Below are 19482 nucleotides of genomic sequence, written 5' to 3'. Positions count from 1 at the left end.
AATATGCATAAGTGTTGGCAAAATGCCTGCAATCTTACAGCATAGTGATTAAATATTTGAGAAAGTAGACACAAAAGTGAAGATAATGTAAACAAAACAGAAAATTTAAGCAAGTAACAAATTCTACTAAGAAGATTGGAAGTAAAATCATTCATCTGAATACAAAGACACATAATTATCATTATGTTACTAAACAAATACTGCATATCACACTGTACACAATAATTTAAATACAGGGAACAGTAAGAGATGGCCACCACAATTATTATATAGTCAAGGAAACAACTAAAAATGAAGTACATAAACTGAGAGGGAAAAGAACCCAGAACAGTTCTCAAATTTACAAGAAGGAAATAAGCATATAGTAAGCTAATAAGAGAAGCCGGATGTAGGTATAATGCCTGAGAAGGCAAGGTAGGAAGAGAGAGATCAAGCTAAAGTCAATAACATTTTTTATCAACATCCAACAGTAGTGAGTGAATGAACACTCAACTGATACATCTCAAAGCAAAAAGAATACATAACATCACCAGCAAGGGTCAAAATTTTGTGTGTGTATTAGATCACAGAATCTTCTGGTGTGATTATCTCTCAAAATATTTGCTTTAAGATGACCTACAACTACTACAGATTGCAGTTTTTAGCTTTGTGTAGAAGTACTTCAAATTATTTCAGGTAATTGTTTATATTAAAGCTATATGGTCAGTACGAACTAATGTCAGCCACTTGCCTCCCTGGATGATTATCTGCATTGCTACTGCATGTCAGAACACACTGACTGTGGAGTACTGATCTTGATTTCAACATTTAATTACACTCCTGGAAATGGAAAAAAGAACACATTGACACCGGTGTGTCAGACCCACCATACTTGCTCCGGACACTGCGAGAGGGCTGTACAAGCAATGATCACACGCACGGCACAGCGGACACACCAGGAACCGCGGTGTTCGCCGTCGAATGGCGCTAACTGCGCAGCATTTGTGCACCGCCGCCGTCAGTGTCAGCCAGTTTGCCGTGGCATACGGAGCTCCATCGCAGTCTTTAACACTGGTAGCATGCCGCGACAGCGTGGACGTGAACTGTATGTGCAGTTGACGGACTTTGAGCGAGGGCGTATAGTGGGCATGCGGGAGGCCGGGTGGACGTACCGCCGAATTGCTCAACACGTGGGGCGTGAGGTCTCCACAGTACATCGATGTTGTCGCCAGTGGTCGGCGGAAGGTGCACGTGCCCGTCGACCTGGGACCAGACCGCAGCGACGCACGGATGCACGCCAAGACCGTAGGATCCTACGCAGTGCTGTAGGGGACCGCACCGCCACTTCCCAGCAAATTAGGGACACTGTTGCTCCTGGGGTATCGGCGAGGACCATTCGCAACCGTCTCCATGAAGCTGGGCTACGGTCCCGCACACCGTTAGGCCGTCTTCCGCTCACGCCCCAACATCGTGCAGCCCGCCTCCAGTGGTGTCGCGACAGGCGTGAATGGAGGGACGAATGGAGACGTGTCGTCTTCAGCGATGAGAGTCGCTTCTGCCTTGGTGCCAATGATGGTCGTATGCGTGTTTGGCGCCGTGCAGGTGAGCGCCACAATCAGGACTGCATACGACCGAGGCACACAGGGCCAACACCCGGCATCATGGTGTGGGGAGCGATCTCCTACACTGGCCGTACATTTCTGGTGATCGTCGAGGGAACACTGAATAGTGCACGGTACATCCAAACCGTCATCGAACCCATCGTTCTACCATTCCTAGACCGGCAAGGGAACTTGCTGTTCCAACAGGACAATGCACGTCCACATGTATCCCGTGCCACCCAATGTGCTCTAGAAGGTGTAAGTCAACTACCCTGGCCAGCAAGATCTCCGGATGTGTACCCCATTGAGCATGTTTGGGACTTAATGAAGCGTCGTCTCACGCGGTCTGCACGTCCAGCACGAACGCTTGTCCAGCTGAGGCGCCAGGTGGAAATGGCATGGCAAGCCATTCCACAGGACTACATCCAGCATCTCTACGATCGTCTCCATGGGAGAATAGCAGCCTGCATTGCTGCGAAAGGTGGATATACACTGTACTAGTGCCGGCATTGTGCATGCTCTGTTGCCTGTGTCTATGTGCCTGTGGTTCTGTCAGTGTGATCATGTGATGTATCTGACCCCAGGAATGTGTCAATAAAGTTTCCCCTTCCTGGGACAATGAATTCACGGTGTTCTTATTTCAATTTCCAGGAGTGTATATTGTGATTACTCTTTCCTTACAGTTCTGCAGAATTGTTAGTCTTTTATAGTCTTGCAGATTACAAACATTATATTCAATTCTTATTAGTGCATATCCTGTCATCTCCCCCCCCCCCCCCCCCCCCCCCACACACACACACCATCTTTCACATCTCCAGCATCTCACAAAATTTTGAACCCAAGTATACCTGCAATATTGTTAATAAATATATCTAATAAGAACCTTAATACCACAGAAGTTTCAGTAGTTTTCAAAGGCCTAGCCCTCAGCCTTACACCCATATTCAATCATGCTGGACTGAACAAAGGGCTATTCTACCCTGCAATGGAGATACTTCTTTGCTACTAACACCTTTAACTAAAACAGGCCAGAGAGAACACTTTGCCTTTATTCTTCCAATTCATACCTTCCTCCAATGTGACACATCCTTACTCCCATTCAACAACATCCAGTAACCTACCAGGAATTCCCCACCTCCAACTTGGCCTCATCTCCTTATCCTTGTTCCATCCCAGCAACAAAAAATCTCTTGATGGAAGACAGAGCAGCCATTCACATTCTTAAAAATAGATTATGATTTCATCATTTTCCCTGTCAATAAAGGCTCTGCCACTGTGACTATGAATTTCAGTGACTAATAGGCAAAAGTTCTCCAACTGTCAGATTCTTCCCCCTAAAAGCTGTCACAGTAATCCAATCACAGAAGTTCAGCATAATCTCAAATCATTAGACCCATCCCAAAAGCTTTCCACTACTCCATTTCCTTCCTCACTCCTCAACCCCAACCCCCTTTCTCCCCACACATCCACAAACCTAACCAATCTCAACATCCTATTGTAGCTGGTTACTGTGCTACTTTGCCCCCTCTCCATATCCACCCAAAATATCTGCTCTAGGTAATCAACATTTCCAAATAACTGCCCACAGCCTAGCTCCCTATACCAAGCAGACCAATCACTTTCTTCAGTGCTTCTTCAGAATCCTACCCCTGTTACTACCTCACCAGGTTCTCTGCTTGCCACTGTTGAAATCCCCTCCCTATACATTAACAACACATGATCAACTATATCTACATCTATATACATATTGCAAAAGCCACTGTATGGTTCATGGTGGAGGGTAACTTGTACCACTACTAGTCATTTCCTTTTCTGTTTCACTCTCAAATAGAGCGAGGGAAAACCGACTAAGTACATGACTCCATACAAGTGTTAATGTCTCTTCTAGCTCAATTACACTGATATCTCCTTGATCTGGATCCAGGCTCAAGAAATATTATCCTCTTTCTTCCAAAGCATTAATGCTATTATCCTATCAATTTCACCTATTCCAGCTCCATATACCCACCTTCCTGAACCTTTATGCCCACCTCTCTGATCACACAGTAAAACTTCCAGACATGTGAAACTTCACAACAACGCACAGTACCTGCACTTCCACAGCTGCCATTCCTTCCACATTAATAAGCCTCTCCTGTGTAGTCTCATCGCTCATGGATGGTGTATCTGCAGTCACAAGCCAGTATGCTGAAGACTAAGGTCTTTACAGAGAGGCACTACCACCCCAAATCTAGCTGGCCAAACAGATCTCGTGTATTAAAATTACATATATTCCTAGTCCTCCAAACATCCCCATTAAATCTCACTCACACATATCTCTCTTCCAACCTCTCTAAAAGTTTGAATAAATGTAAAGTTTATAAACAATTTAACAGATACAGTCTGCAATACATACTTGTGTCCTTGTAAAAATGCATTTACTTTTATTAACAACAAACAGTACAGCAAAAATTCTAACGGAATTAATTACCTGCAATTCACACCATGCGACAGCAACACCAGTCTGTGTATCAAGGCCTTTGTAGACTGTCTTAAAGCTTCCTCGTCCAACTTCTTCCTCAAACTTCAGGAATCTTCCATCAGGTGATGCTCCAATTGCCTTTTCTTCGTCATCTTCATCACCACTGCGAACACGACGATTAGCTGTTTGTACCAGTGCACCTTTCTCTATGTCAGAATGCAATGTGTCACTTTCTTCTTCTTCATCATCATGAAAATCTGATCTTTCCTCCTCTTTGGGACATATCTCAAACGATTCTGATGCAGTTGTAGTCCTTGACGACTGTGGTGATGTGGGATATGGATCTGTTTTGACCTGTGTGAATTTTCTTATTTTAAATTGGCCTATATGTGCAAAATGAGGTTCTGGTTCTGTCAAAGTACTATGTGCACTTAAAATCTTTGGTTCTGTAGTAGTTTTAGTTGCATCTTCCAGGGAATTCTTTCTTGGTGCTCCAACAGCTGGAATGCATTTTGTTTCATCTTCTGAAGATGGATTATCTGATGTTACCTCTGAATAACTACTTGAGTCAAAGTGTAACATGCTAACAGGAACTGACCATTTAACTTTTGGATGTGAGGGTTCAATTTTTTCAGACTTGTTCTCACTTGATTCACCAGTTGAACCAGTTGAGGTCCTGTCAATTTTTGAGGCCTTATCGCCATCTGTGCCAGCTGGGTCTTCACAAACACTGAGAATCTGTAAGCCATCTGTACTTTCTGATGAAACTGAAAGGGAGAGAATAGTTGGCTCCACAACAGCAATCTGAAAATTGAAGCAAACAGAACCAACTGTGATTATGTAATTAATTATAGAATGAACAGAAATAATATGGAGCACGTACGGGGACACACACACACACACACACACACACACACACACACACACACACACACACACCATTTTGCCTGATAATTAATCAAAACAACATGTCACAAAGGTTCACATAAGTGAATTTGTTCACTGGGCGGTATCAAACATTGATTCAACTACAGAACTGGTAAGTGATCATGTACAAGTCTACTTCATTAAATCTTGAGAAGTTACTGTGTAAAAATGTCACTTTAATCACAACTGCTTGATCGTAAAACTAAAATTCTGGAATCAACAACAGCGAGCCATTATAGAATTTTGCACAATTCAGCAATGGTGATTGTAAAACAGTCCAGTCCCAATTTCAGTGTGTGTGTGTGTGTGGGGGGGGGGGGGGGGGGGGTGTAGGGAGGAGGGCTGCTACAATTTTTTAAATACCCCGTATCTATTAGAGTGAAGAATAAAAGTAATAACGAATAGTGGACACCAATTATTAACTTTTAACTTTGTTAAAGGAAAACAAATTGGATAGTTATAAATGCACTGTGCCTTTTGCTTTCTTTCTGTAACTGAAAGAAAGAAATAATAACAATTAAAACCAAAAGAAATTTGGGTTATAGTACATATCACTCCTAGTAGAAATGTTTTAAATGCAACAATTTAATGGATAATTATCCCTTCATCTATGTTCCAGATATCATCTGATGCCATGTTGTAACTTAAATTTCTTCTTTGATCATAACTAGTCACCATCACAACAATAGTGCCAAATAACGCAATACTAATAACATTAGCACTTAGTTCTGTCGATCTGAAATACATAGAAGTCTTCCAGTGTGCAGCACTCTATGCCAGTGCTTATCCAAGAGGTAATACTTTTGCTTTTGTGAGAGAGTTCTATTAGTGTTTTCAGTGTCTAAAACACATCAAGACTCCTTTTTATCCTGTGTATTCCTTTTTACACTATTTTTTACTAATAGATTTTGTCAGTATTGAGCCAGTGTGTGAATCGGACATTCACATAAACTACAACCCTCCTCTCCGCAGATGAGAAGTCATGTACTTGACCACATTATAGCAGTCCCATTGCAGTCTTTGTATAGTTTCCAATTGCCTAGGTTAGTGCCTTCATTCGTGTTGTTCCCAGAGGGCAGAGTTTTGCATATTTACATACTGTATGCCAGATCAGAATGAAAGATCCTTCATGAAATTCAGATAATGTAAGGAGTAAAGGTAACAACTCACCATATAGGTTAGGTACTGGGCCGTCGATAGACAGATAAACAAGTCTCAAAATGTTGCTAAGCTTTTGGATGATGTCCTCCACATCCAAACTTCGATCTGAAAAAGTATCCTATCCAAAAGTTTTGCAATTTTTTCAGTCTTCTTTATGTGCCTATCAACCTCAACAATTTGAAGAGTAGTAGTTGTTAGTTTTACTCTTTCCATTATTTTCAGGGGTGTAATATTATATTTTAAGTGCAACTTTATTTTATAAATGCAAAATTTCTCTCTTTGAGTAAATACAGTTGAACTTTCTTATAACAACATTGATTACAACAACTCTGCTATAATGTCATGATTTCTGTGGTACGGTCATATTCTTAGTAAGGAACATACTTATCATCACTTAATATGAGAAGTGGACAGTAGTGGTGACAATCACAGAACTCGTCAACAGTATACATGTCAGTTTCCGTAACAACTGCTTACCGTAGAACTCATTTAGATCTACGTATATTTTTCTGATTTTAGTGTTCACTATTCTTTTCCCCATGGCTTTGTCCGTGTATGCATTCAACACACAAACTGAAAACACAATGCCCCCCCCACCCTCTGTGACCCCCTCTTCCTCCAGCTGCCCACCTCATCCTCGCACCTCTATCTGTTTATGTCCCCCTCCTCCCCCTCTCTTTGTCCATTTCCTCCAACCCCTGTCTCTGATCATATCCTTCACCCCCTCTCTCTTTCAATCTCCACCTCCCTCTCATCCTTTCCACCGATTCACCACCCCTTTACACCTTCCACTTGCCTCATACATCCTCCCTCCAGCCCCCTCTCTGTCAATTTCTTCCTCTCCATTACTCTATCCAACCCCTCCTCTATCCATAAGAACCTGTTCCCCAGCAAAACTCATCAGCATGTGTAGTCCCAGCAATAAAGTTCAATAAATCAGGCAGGTACTACTCCCACAACACACCATCATGGAAAGCAGCTTACATGTTGGGGTCCGGAAAAACAGTTCTTGCCCCTGGCATGTACGCTGCCATGCAAAGCAGACTGATCTGGCAGGGCGATGTTCCTACACAGCATGCCTGACAAGCAGGTATATACCAGAGTCTTTAAACATGGGTTTTGTCTGTATTGGAGCTAGGAGATTATAAACCAGACAGTGCTGATACTTGCGAGGCCTGCTGTTTTCGTGCCAAATTTGGCTGAAATTGAGCCAAGGGTTTGGGAGGAGATCCTGAACATGCACACATACACTCCACTTTGTTAACGCTCCTTTGAGAGCAAAACTTATTACAGAAATGTTATCTGTAGCACCACAACCCTTGACTGTTTTAACTAAGTGGGGCACATGGCTTGAGGCTGTATTGTACTACAGTGACTCTTGGAAAGTGTTAAGAAGAAATGTTTCTTGTATTTGATGAGATAGTTAAACTGCTTAAGTCTGAGTCTACAAACACAATATATTCCTCTACGTACATATATTGCAAACCATCAGTGAGTGGCAGTGGGTATCATTTACTAATTTCAGTCTTTCCCTGTCCTTTTCCACTCGCAAATGAAGTGTGGGAAAACGACTTTATATATGCTTCTGTGCAAGCCCTGATTTCTCTTAACTTATCTTCACAATTATTAAGTGAGAAGAACACTGGTGAGAATGTCATTCTGCAGTCTGATTAAAATGTCAGTTCTCTAAAGTTTCTCAATAGTGTTTGATGAAAGGAACTCTTCTTCCCTACAGGAATTCCCACTTCAGTTAACAAGGCATTCGCTCAACAGTTGATCAAACATACCGGTAACAAATCTAGCAGCACAATGCAGAACTGCTTTGAAGTCTTCTTTAATCTGTCATTGTGGGTCAGTAATCCAGAATGGTTGGAAAAGTGCTCTGTACATCGTCTCCTTTATAGACAACCTACAGTTTCCTACAATTCCCCCTATAAACTGACATCAATTACTTGCCTTCCCTACAACCAACCTTATGTGCCAATCTATTTCCTTTCGCCTTGTAATGTTATGTCTAGATATTTAATTGACATGACTGTAGCAAGCAGCAGACCACTATAACTGTATTTGGAAATTAAAAGATTGTTTTTCTTATTTATCTGCATTAACTTACATTTTTCTACATTTGGAACAAGCTGCCATTTATCACACTAAATAGAAATTCTATTAAAGTCTTCCTGTATCATCTTAAATAATTCAACGACAACACTTCCACATATGCCAGAGTCATCAGCCAAAAGTTGCAGATTACTGTTCACCCAACCTGTCATATCATTTTTGATATAGATAACAAGAGTGGTCCTATCACATTTCCCACAGGCACCTCTGATGAGCACTCGCCGCCCAGGACAACCTACTTGGTTAAACCAGTAGCTTTTGTTGTATTCTCATGGTAGTTGATTTCTTGACACATCAGACAGGCTGTGCGGGCAGCCACCCTGGCACAAAGGCTCTTATCATCATCCAGATATTTTCCTTGTAAGGCCTCAACTGCTAACCATGGAATTACACAGCATCTGGGAGGTCCCAAACTCACCGACACGCAGTGTACCTGTCTCATGAGAGAGCGCTGTTGGCAGGGAACTATTTTGCAATAGTAGGTGATGTTTCCTCAGGATGCCAAGTGGATATCCATATGTGCCTGGCTAATTAGGCCACTGCAAGACTGTGCCAAGCAAGTGATGCCCTACACCTCAAGTCGGCAGTACCAGTAGTTTCATATCAGCATTCCACTCCGGCAGACCCGGCCCAGTTTATTGTTGTCTTCACCAACAGTACATCATCCATCATACATGGGGAGCATGGGCTCAGTAATGTCCCAAGTCTTCACACTACCACCTACTAAGACTCTGGGGTTTGTCGCATAGGCACTTTATACAGTCTTCACACTACCACCTACTAAGACTCTGGGGTTTGTCGCATAGGCACTTTATACACAAGTCACAGGAGAGGCATTTCTGTTGTATGTAGTCATGTGGCTATTCATCCAAGGACATTATTACAGTTTTGTCTAGTTAACAGACAGTCATTCTTTCAAAGTGTCTTCAATCACTCCTTAGTGCAAGTATACTACAATGGCGACATGATAAATGATTTAGTGTCCTCATCTTCAAATCCATTTTTGGATTTTTCTTGGGTATTAGTTGCTGGAGCAGCGATCTCATTTTTCAAGTTGTGTCATTTTTCAAACTGCTGGATTTTTTGCTTGTGTACTAGTCTGTTTTGCAGGATAGTGTGTTTTGCTTCTTGTGTTGGTATAATCTGTAGGCAGCAGTTATCATCCCATCCAGCAGTTTCTTCTAAAAGGCACTTTTTCAGTGACGGTAAATTAGTGTCACATGTTTCTTAGTTGTTGTCTTTTCTGCAGTTTAGGTGGTCAGCTCCTGTCTTGTACACATGAATTCACTCAAGTGGTGCTATTTTCAGTATTTCATGGTTCAAATTCTAGTTTGGTGGCAGTGTCTTCTTCACTTTAGGCTTGTGTACTTTTCAATTACCATGTCTGCCCAATAGTTCAAGTTGTCTTTGTCTCAAGTCATTCAGTTACAGGGGCTACAAATTCAGAAGTTGCTGTAGGGTTTAACTCGGTTCCCTAAGTTTTTGGTTACTACAGCCACGTCTTGGCAGGCCGCAAATGCATCTGTGCTGACTCACTGTGTGTTTGACGGTCATAACAAGGACTGGGACCTGTACTGTCAACAGTTGCAGCTGCAGCACTTTGAAGCCATCATCATACAGGGTATGCAACACAGTGCTCATTTTCTTGCCAGTGTGTATGCAGAAATCTTTTGTTGGTGCTGTCAGTTTTTCCCAAACTCTTGTCCGGAGGACAGACTACGATTTGTTAGTGGAATCGTTAAATGTGCACTTTTGTTGTGCCACTCACCTCTAGCCATACAACAAGCATCCTTTCTTAATGTTGGACAGTCCTTTCCACAGAGTTTGAACAGTGTCCACAGAGTGTGTACCAGTGCGGTGTGTCTGGCAAGCTGTACCAACTTCAGTTGGGTTGTTTATAATATTGTCGTGCCATGCTGCATCCTGTGTTTTGTTCCCGAAGTTCAACAGCGGCAGTCCCGCCACTCTCAGCCCAGGTCTTCCTTGCGACGCCAATGGATGTCAGCTATCTCATAATCGGCATTGGTCCTGTTGACGGCAGCCCTGTGCTAGCCCTCCCGCTGACGTACCTACTGCCAGCAATGACCCTACTGTCACTGCCATGCCTGTCCGCGACGAAGTCAGCCCTCTTGTCAGTATGGACTTCGCTAGCCCCTTCCCAGTCTGCCCTAGAGTCTTCGACTGTCCTGGCGACGCTACTGTCAGCTGTCTCGTAAGTCCTACCATCGCTGATAGTGTCCCAGCCAACCTTTCCTTCATCACCATGTCTGTTTGTGATGACATCGGTTGTGTTGCTCATCCGTCAATCGTTGGCTCTGTCCTGACCACCCTTCCCATTGACACCACAATGGTCTGTGAGGATGTCAATCCAGTCATTAGCCTGTCTGCTGCCAGCCCTCCTGATGTCACCAGCCCTGTCAATGCTGACACTGGCTCTCTTGTCTGTGCATTCAACACTGGCCCTGCTGTGGTCAGTCTGCTCACCGCCACTGCTGCCAATCTCACTGTTCGTGCTGGCGGCAGTGCGGCTGTCCACATAGCCACTCCAGTTGTGGTTGCCAGTCCAGTCACCAGTCTCACTGTTTGCGCTGGTGCTGCCAATCCCGTCATGTGTTCTTTCAGGCCTCGGATTGTGCCTTCATGGAAATTTTCCCACATGGCCCGCCTTCACCCAACAGGCTCTACTGTTGCATGTGGAGGTCACTTGCCATTCCTCTACAAGGATGTGGTATGTTCGTTGTTTTGGGGTCAATTTCTAGTGTTGTTTAGTAATTTCATCTGTATTTTCATGTGCCTGGTCTAAGCTTTTCCAACTTTTCTGTACTCTCCTTATGTATCAAAAGTCATGAGTTGTATATCTCACACTCAGCACTCTCATTAGTTGTCACTTTCCTCCTCCTTTAATGGTTATGTAGTTTCCAATGTTCTTTCATATGCATAGTGTTTTTGGGTTTGTTTCAATGGAATGCAAGGTTTTGTTTTTGTCTTTTTTGGTCAATGCCCAGGCACATGTTTTCCTTTTGCTGACTGTATTGCTGATCGTTCCATTTCCCAGGACAGTCAGCACTGGCAGTGGGCTGCCTCCCCCTGCGAAAGAGACATGTCTTTGAGATAGTGATACCATCTATTTTTAAAGGGTTGAGGGATACTGTATCTGACTGTTAGCTGATTCCTCCACACACCAGGCAGGTCGTGCAGGCAGCCGCCCCACGAGGACGACGTGTGTAAATGGCTCTCATCAACACCAAGATATTTTCCTTGTTTGATCTGGGCTGCTTATCACAGAGTTTCACATTGCCTTCAGAGTGTCTGGTGGCACCAACTTCACCAACAGACAGCATGCCAGTCAGCAGGGACCGCAGTCAGTAGGGCACTATTTTGCTATGCCAGGGCATCCAACTGCATCCGACTTTTTAGACCATCGCTAACTGTGCTGAACAAGTCATGCTCTAGGCCTCAAGCCAGCAGTAACAGCAGTTCTGACCAGCTGCATCAGCAATTCAGTCCCAATGTTACAAGTTGGCAGTACCAGTTATTTTGTCTCACTCAAGAGGTCGAACTGCCAGATCCAGCCCAGTTTGTTGTGGTCTTCACACGCATCACATCATCCGTCATACGCTGGCAGCACTGGCCCAGTAATGTTGCAGGTCTTCCACACTGCTGCTTACCATGACTCTGGGTTTTGTCATGTACGCAAATAAAAGACATCACAGGAGATACATTTCTATTGTATGTAGATGTGCAGCTATTCATTCAAGGAAATTGTAACTGAGCTTTGTTTTGTTAACATGCAGTTATTCTTTCAAAGAGTGTCTGATCACTCTTCAGTACAAGGATACTTCAGTTTAAAAGTTTGCATAAGACAACTAAAAGCACAATGCAGTCCTCAGATGAGAGAATGTTTGGTTCTAATCAAGGACAACTGGCTGGTGATATTGGAGACTTGTTTTGTGTTAAAATAATTAAGCTGGAAATAAGAAAAGTGAGGCTATTTTTGCAACAAATAATAGCCATTATCGAGCTTAATTAATGACTAAAGATGTTAAAAATCAATAAAGTGCAGATCTGTAAGGAGTTCCTATTCTATATCAGTTTGATTCTTCAAAGCGTGTAGTCAATGTATCTATGTGTGTATCTTCCATTTTGAAGTATTTTTAGTTTTTTAGCAAATTAATGAGAGCATATTCTGATTATTTTAGTGCACATCAACACATCTTATCATATAGACATAAACAGTGAAGTACGGATAAGGACTGTTGTTATTGGAAACAATTAAGGGGAATTGGTCATCTTCCAAGAAACATCTAGAAGTTATGTTGGCCACAGTCAACAGGCCTTGGGCTGATGCCCTTGACTGAATCAGCATCATAGAACATGCAGTGGAAGCTGTAGTATCTCTGCTGCCACTAACATCACCTGAAATCCTCGATATCACTATTCTTTCCAACGTATATTACCTGTATAGTTCTTCCAAACCTGACAGCGGCTCTACAATACATTTCTGGGCAAAAAAAAGAATGTGGGCACTAGCCACATGGCATTCCATTTACGTCTGCTGCGCACTGTCTAGAGTGCTTTTGAAGACAAGTAGCAAAGCCATTTTGCCCCAGTCTGTCTGCCAACGGGTCTTGTCCAATGATATGTGGAGGACAATCTGTCTGTGACTATTGAGTGCAATGGGTGCAGCTGGCTACTTATCTTAGCTCATTCCACCGTGAATGAGGCTTGCCTTTTGGGTTCAGAAATCATCCCCTGTTACTTCAGCTAACTGGTTAAATTAGAAAATCTGTTCTCATGTGGGGTGGAAGCACAATTCCCTATGTAGAGTATCATTCCCAAAACTAATCAGAGCTCTCTATCATGGAGCTAGGTACAAAGTTTGAACCAGAGGTCCAGATGATTCTGTAACAACATGCACGTTTCTGGACTTCTGCTTTTTGGAGGAGAAATGGGGAGCTCCTTCATAAGTGTTTCATGTACTGCAGAACGAAACCTGTTATTTGGGTAGAACTTTTGGCTTATTTTTGTGGGTTTTTCAGCTCAAAGAAACCTGTTTCGAAGGTTGAACTATCAATTGCAAATTGTATTTGGAGAGAGGAACAGATTATTCATGTTACATACACAAGCATCTGTGGTTGGTTGGTTGTGGTAAGGGACTGAACAGTGTGGTCATCAGTCCCTTGGTTAAGGATTTATTCATCCGCAGGGTGTGAAGGTCTCCAGGAACATATTTGGATGAGGAAAGTACATAGGACTGGTAAAAGAAGGGCAGTGAATACAATACTAATATCACAGCTGAAAATCAATTTACGACAATGTCTAAGTTTATATAGGGCGATTTATTTTTTTTTTTCCACCGTGTACAAATTCTAGGGACTGATCAATGAGAGGGTACGGAACAAAAAAGGTCTAATGACCTGACGTCCAGAAATGCAATGTTTCCATCCTACAGACCATTCATTCAGTCCTACATAGTTAGAGAGACTTGTCTAACATGCATGCAGTCACAGTTACAGAAGTGCTGAAAAAGGTTTCCATGTGCCTCAATGCACGTGTGTACGGCTGTAGAATGTTCTGTCTCACACACTCACATTGGCCAGGCTGCTGCCAAACAGTGTCAAAGGCAGCATGAAAACGCTGCTCCAGTGTCTCCACATCTAAAATAGGGTCTACTTACAGGATATTTTTGAGATGACCTCATAACCAGAAACCACACGGCTTGAAATTCGGTGAATGAGCAGGCCATGCAACTGGAACCCCTCATCCGATCCACTGACCAGGGAAGACATGATTGAGATGCGTCCAGGTGTTAATGACTAAGTGGGCTGGAGCACCATCATGTAGAAGTCACATAACCCTTCGAATCATGAATGGCACTTTCAGCAGGGGAGACAAAGTCCCTCACAGGAAATGCTGATAGTTACAACCTGTTAGGCGACATAGGACAACTTACCCGACCCCCACATTCTTGCTGCACCGATGCTGATGATTGCAGAACCCCAGTGGTATGGTGACAGTCATACTATCTCACAGATACCATGCCACATAAAGGTGGCCTCATCTGTGAATAGGATGGATGACACAAATCTTGGAATCGTGGCTGCCTGGTGAAGAAACCAGTGACAAAATTGCTCCCGATGTGGAAAATCTGTTGTTGGTAAGCCCTACAAATGCTGTAAATCATAAGGGTAGTAACAACAGTAATGGAGAATGTTCCACACAGTCGTCTGGCTGACCCTGTACAAACGGGCCAACTGCCTGGTACTAACACAGTCGTCACCTTCCACAGTATTAATCACATTTTCCTCCAAGTCTGGTGACCAAAAATTTAAGGTACATCCTTCATGATTTCCCACTTCTGAACAACCATGTTTCAGAGAAATGGCACAAAACACTGTAGCAAACACCAAACGCTGTGGTTGTAGTCGGCAGGGATACGTCTCCTGATACAACCTAGCTGCCTGCCGTCCACTGCCACCTGCCTTTCCTTAGTAAGTAAACATCATGTCAGCATGTTCTTGATTTGAATACCGAACCACTGCGTACAATGCTGTATGACATCCACTACAGGGTGAGTCAGCAAAAGAAGTTAATCAGACACAACATTCCCAATGACTATGGCAGGAGAGGACACTATGACATGGCACATGAGGAACTGTACGACCCTCTAAGAGGAAACCGGGTGCTAGGACATTGCGTATGAGGAACTTTATGACCCTCTAAGAGGAAACTATGCATACTGTAACTGTGGCTGCATGGTACAGCATGTATTAGACTGCAGTCTCTGTAATAATGTACGATTGAATAAATGGTCTCCAGCATGGAAACCATGCATTTCTGGACATAAGTTTATTCGACATTTTTGTTCCATATCCTCTCATTGATCAATCCCTAAAGTGTGCACAAAGTGGGAAAATCACCCTGTAGATTAGATCAGTATGTAGGTTAGAGCAGACAAGTGGTCTCGCAGGGCTCAACCATGCCGAAAGAAAAGAGCTACTGAATAAAGAATGCCTTCTAGTCAAACAATCACAACAATAAAAGGAGAAAGGCTACAACAATGAACACCAGTTGGACTGCCAATAATAAAACAAGATGACAGAAACAGCTACAACTGCACACGCGTCTCCCTGGGCTCTGCGTGGGAAGGGGGCAGGCCCTCTCAGAGCTGTCCTACCTCCAATCCATTATAGGCAAAGCGTTATAGAGGAGGATAGTATGCTCTAATTAACCAAGCTAATCCTGTAACAGTAAACAGGGTGTGGTAGAAAAAGATGCAAGCCACCTGAAAGCACTTAAAACATAATGAAGGAGGGATGGCAGAGGTAGCAGGCAAAGGAGGTGGTGTCAAGGGCCCACTTAACCCTGCATGTGGCACGAGGCTGCCACAAAGATATTTTAAAATGTTAAAACTAAGAATAAAAATCACCGTCCCGGAGAAAATGGAGAAACTGTTTCAGTTGTTCATGAGTTGTCTGCCAACATGAGAGGCAAAGAATTCAGAATACTGTGCTTAGCATGAATCCAGGAGGGGCATTCCACCAGAATATGAACAACTGCCAGTATGGCTCCACAATCATAATGTGGGGTGGCTCATTACATAAAATGAAAATATGAGCCAGTCTGATATGACCAATGCTGCAGTGACATAGAACAGCACATTCTTCCCAGGAATAATGGAAGGCGGAGTGCCATGCAGCAGTAGTCTTCTTGATAGTACGGAATTTATTACAGCGTTCAGTGGCCCACCAGATGATGATTCATCTCTGAGTGAGCAAAGGCCTTAGCTGCACCCACAAACCCATACCTGGGATCATCAAAGCGAATGAGGGATGAGTAATGGCTTCTCTAGCTGAACTGTCAGCCAACTCATTCCCTGGGATAACCATGACTTGGGATCAGGAGAAAGGCAACCAAGCAGACAGTATGATTAAATTCAGAGAAAAGCTCATGAATAGCAGATATTACAGCATGACAAGAGTAATGTTGGTCAATGACCTAGAGACTACTCATTGAGTCACTGCATATTAAAACATAGCCAAGGACTGTTTATGAGCCATAGCACTGAAAGGAACATATACCAAAAGGTCATGGGTGCAACAAACTTTAGATCCTTGATACAGATTGTTCCTAATTCATGATTTCACACCAACTATGGAGTGGTGGGTGAGAAAAGGCAGGGAGTAAATTCTAAGGGGGACAGTGGAGTTCCTGGCAAAGTGCTGTGAGGCATATATCAATTGGTAATCCCGCCTGAGAGTACATGTTGAGGCCAATGCCCCTCATATTCAAAAACAATAGGATGTGTTGGATAATCAGGAAATTGTCAAATGCAATCACATAGGTGAGCACGATTTGGTATCATTATAGCTGAAGAGGGAAGATCCCAGCTTCAGCACAGTGACTATCTAAGGAACTAGTGCAAAAAGGCACCAGTGGCCGAATTCCATGATGACGGACTGGTTACAACAATTTTGAAGTCAATGACACCACTGAGCCATAAACCTGAAAATCATATTCCAAGTGAATTGGACGAGAGCTCGGTAGATACAAAGGAGACTAATGTGATCCACAGCACAAGACTTGTAGGCAAGCAAGCAGAGGGCATTAAGTTGTCATATGCAGTTAGTCTTCAAATGTCGAATACAGGGCAACCAAGTCAGCTTCTTGTCAAACAGGAAACCCAAAAATCCGGAGTGTGTAACAACATCCAAGCGCTGGGTAAGCAAATAGAATTTTGAGCCCGGATGGACCATGGTATAATGACAAAAATGTACAGCCCACATTTTTGCAGGAGACAACTGAAAACCACGGGAAACAGTCCAAGCAGAGTCCCATCAGATGACATCTTGAGGCTGGGGTTCAGCCAAGGGTACGGAGTGGGAGCTTTACCAATGCACAAGTCATCGACATACAGTGGTGCGGGGAGGGGAGGGAGACCAGAACAACCAATGGCCAAACAGAGGACACTAGCCCATTGACGGAGATCACGTGAAGTGTGACACTCGGCACTGAGCCCTGCAGACTGCCATTCTCTATGACCCATGGAAATCTGAGAATTACCAACTCGAAACCGAGCAACCGGTGGGATAAAAACAGAAGAATAAAAATTGGTATGGAACCTCAAAAAACCAAATCATGGAGGGTAAGAATAATGTGATGGTGCCACATCTTGTCATATGCTTTACGTATATCAAAAATGACTGAAAATTGGTGTAAGCAATCAGAAAAAGTTTGTTGGTTTGCAGTTTCCAACCTAAATAGGTGGTCAGTTGTGGATTATCCCTCCCAGAAACCACACTGATATGGGGCAAAAGGCCCTGAGATTCGAGAACCCAGCATAATTGGCTGGAAACCATCCTTTCAAGCAGTTTGCAGATCATGTTTATGAGGCTAATCTGCTGGTAACTGTCAATGGGTGTTGAATTTTTGCCTGGCTTAAGGATTAGAGTGATGATATTATCTTGCTACTGTAAAAGAAAGAGAAGGTTGACCCCAGTATAGTTGGAAACCCTGAGGAGATGAAGTCACTGAGTAACAGTCAGATGTTTTACCATCCGATTGTAAATGGAATCATTGTGTGGATTGTACTGTCAAACAACTCCCCACTCAATGAAAGGTTCATTATACAGAGGGGTAAAAAAAAAAAGACACTAATTGATGGAGTTGTCTCATTTTTGGTGAAAGTGTAGCTTACAGTCCAACTTAAAGATATCACTGTAGGTGTTCGAAATGGTCACCATTAACATCCACACACAAACGATGCCACCGAACTGCAGCACGAACTACTGACTGCAACGTGTTTAGTTGGATATTTACCCATGAATGTAGATGGATTCTCAAAGTTCATACAATGTGCGTGGCTTTTGTCGATAAATGACGTACTTTAGTGTTCCCTACAGGTAAAAGTCCAGAGGAGTTAGATCTGGGGAACGTGGTGGATACTCCACAGCACCTCTACGGCCTATCCATCTTCCTGGTAGATTTTTGTCAAGATCTGCCCGAACATGATTTTTGTAGTAGGCTGGGGCACCATCTTATTGAAAGTAAACTCTTCCATCTCCATAAAAGTCTCGGATGGAAGGTAAAATGTATGTCTGAAGCTTCTGAAGGTAGACCTCACCGGTAACTGTGCCATCAAAGAAGAATGGCCCAATCAAGTCCTGGTAAGACAGCCCACACCACACATTTACTCCTGGCAAATTCACGGCTTTGTCTACATGGACGTTTGGATTTTCAGTGGCCCAGTAGATGAAATTGTAGCGATTTACTGTACCACTGAGTTTGAACTGTGCCTCATCAGACCACACAATCATCTCTGCAAATTCTTCATCATTTGGCACCATGTTAGTAAACCACTCATAGTTCTATTCTACCTCTGGATCGTCCTCATTCATTGCGTGTAGCAAACGTGGGGTGTAGCACTTCCACTTTGCTGTCTTCAAAATTCGTCGAACACTTGAGCGACTCACTCCAGTTTCACGGGCACACTGTCTCTCAGACTTCTGTGGAGAGCGAGTGAATTGTTTTAACACACGACGGGAGTTAGCTGGACTTGTTACTATTACAGGTCGTCCAGATCGTTGTTTGTGTACATCTTTAACACAGCCTTCAGCTTCAAATTTGTCTAGAATGCGACGAATCATTAAACGTGTTGGTGACTCTGTTTGATACTCATTTCCCCATTGCCATTGAACCTCATTAATGTTTTTGTACTTAAAATACCACTTCAAAACTGACTTCCTTTCATCGAACGTATGCCTTGTGCCAGCCATGTTTACTTGAGTAACTGGGTGCAAGTAAGAACAAAACACTGACTATCTGGCGACTGTCATCTGACAAAACAAAACAATGTGATACAACGCTTGTGTGGTGACTGCTGGAACTACAAACTATTACACTACCAAGATGAGACAACTCCGTCAATTAGTTTGCCAGTTATGGACTTTTAAACAGTGGATACATTTTTTTTGGACCCTTCTGTATAATTTAGCATGCTGAGTGGGTGAAGGAGAGGAGGATGCTGACACCGTTGAAAAGTGTTCAGCAAGACCCAACATATCAGTACAAATTGTGAATCTTTGGCAGCTCAGAAGACTCTCTCAAGACTAACACGGTTCTGACGGACTCCACGATAACCACAGAGCATTTAGGAATGGTTGTTGGTGAAGAGAGTCCCTTGTAGAGCAATGAAAATTGCAGAGGACATGGAATTTAGGTACTGTAGCTCCAGCA

At 43.1% G+C, this 19482-nt stretch overlaps 1 protein-coding gene across 3 annotated transcripts in view; it reads right to left on the bottom strand.

The window, feature by feature from the left end:
- Positions 1 to 19482, bottom strand: part of LOC126297516 (uncharacterized) — a 323790-nt gene that overhangs the window by 237993 nt on the left and 66315 nt on the right. For all 3 annotated transcript variants that reach the window (XM_049988402.1, XM_049988404.1, XM_049988403.1), the window contains exon 5: positions 4051 to 4845. In XM_049988402.1, coding sequence (XP_049844359.1) covers positions 4051 to 4845 — 795 coding nt within the window. The remainder of the gene's footprint in view (positions 1 to 4050; positions 4846 to 19482) is intronic.

Source organism: Schistocerca gregaria, chromosome X, assembly GCF_023897955.1.
Source record: "Schistocerca gregaria isolate iqSchGreg1 chromosome X, iqSchGreg1.2, whole genome shotgun sequence".
NCBI classification, from domain to species: domain Eukaryota; kingdom Metazoa; phylum Arthropoda; class Insecta; order Orthoptera; family Acrididae; genus Schistocerca; species Schistocerca gregaria.
The sequence above is the reverse complement of the archived record's forward strand: the minus strand, read 5'-3'. Positions and strand labels throughout refer to the sequence as shown.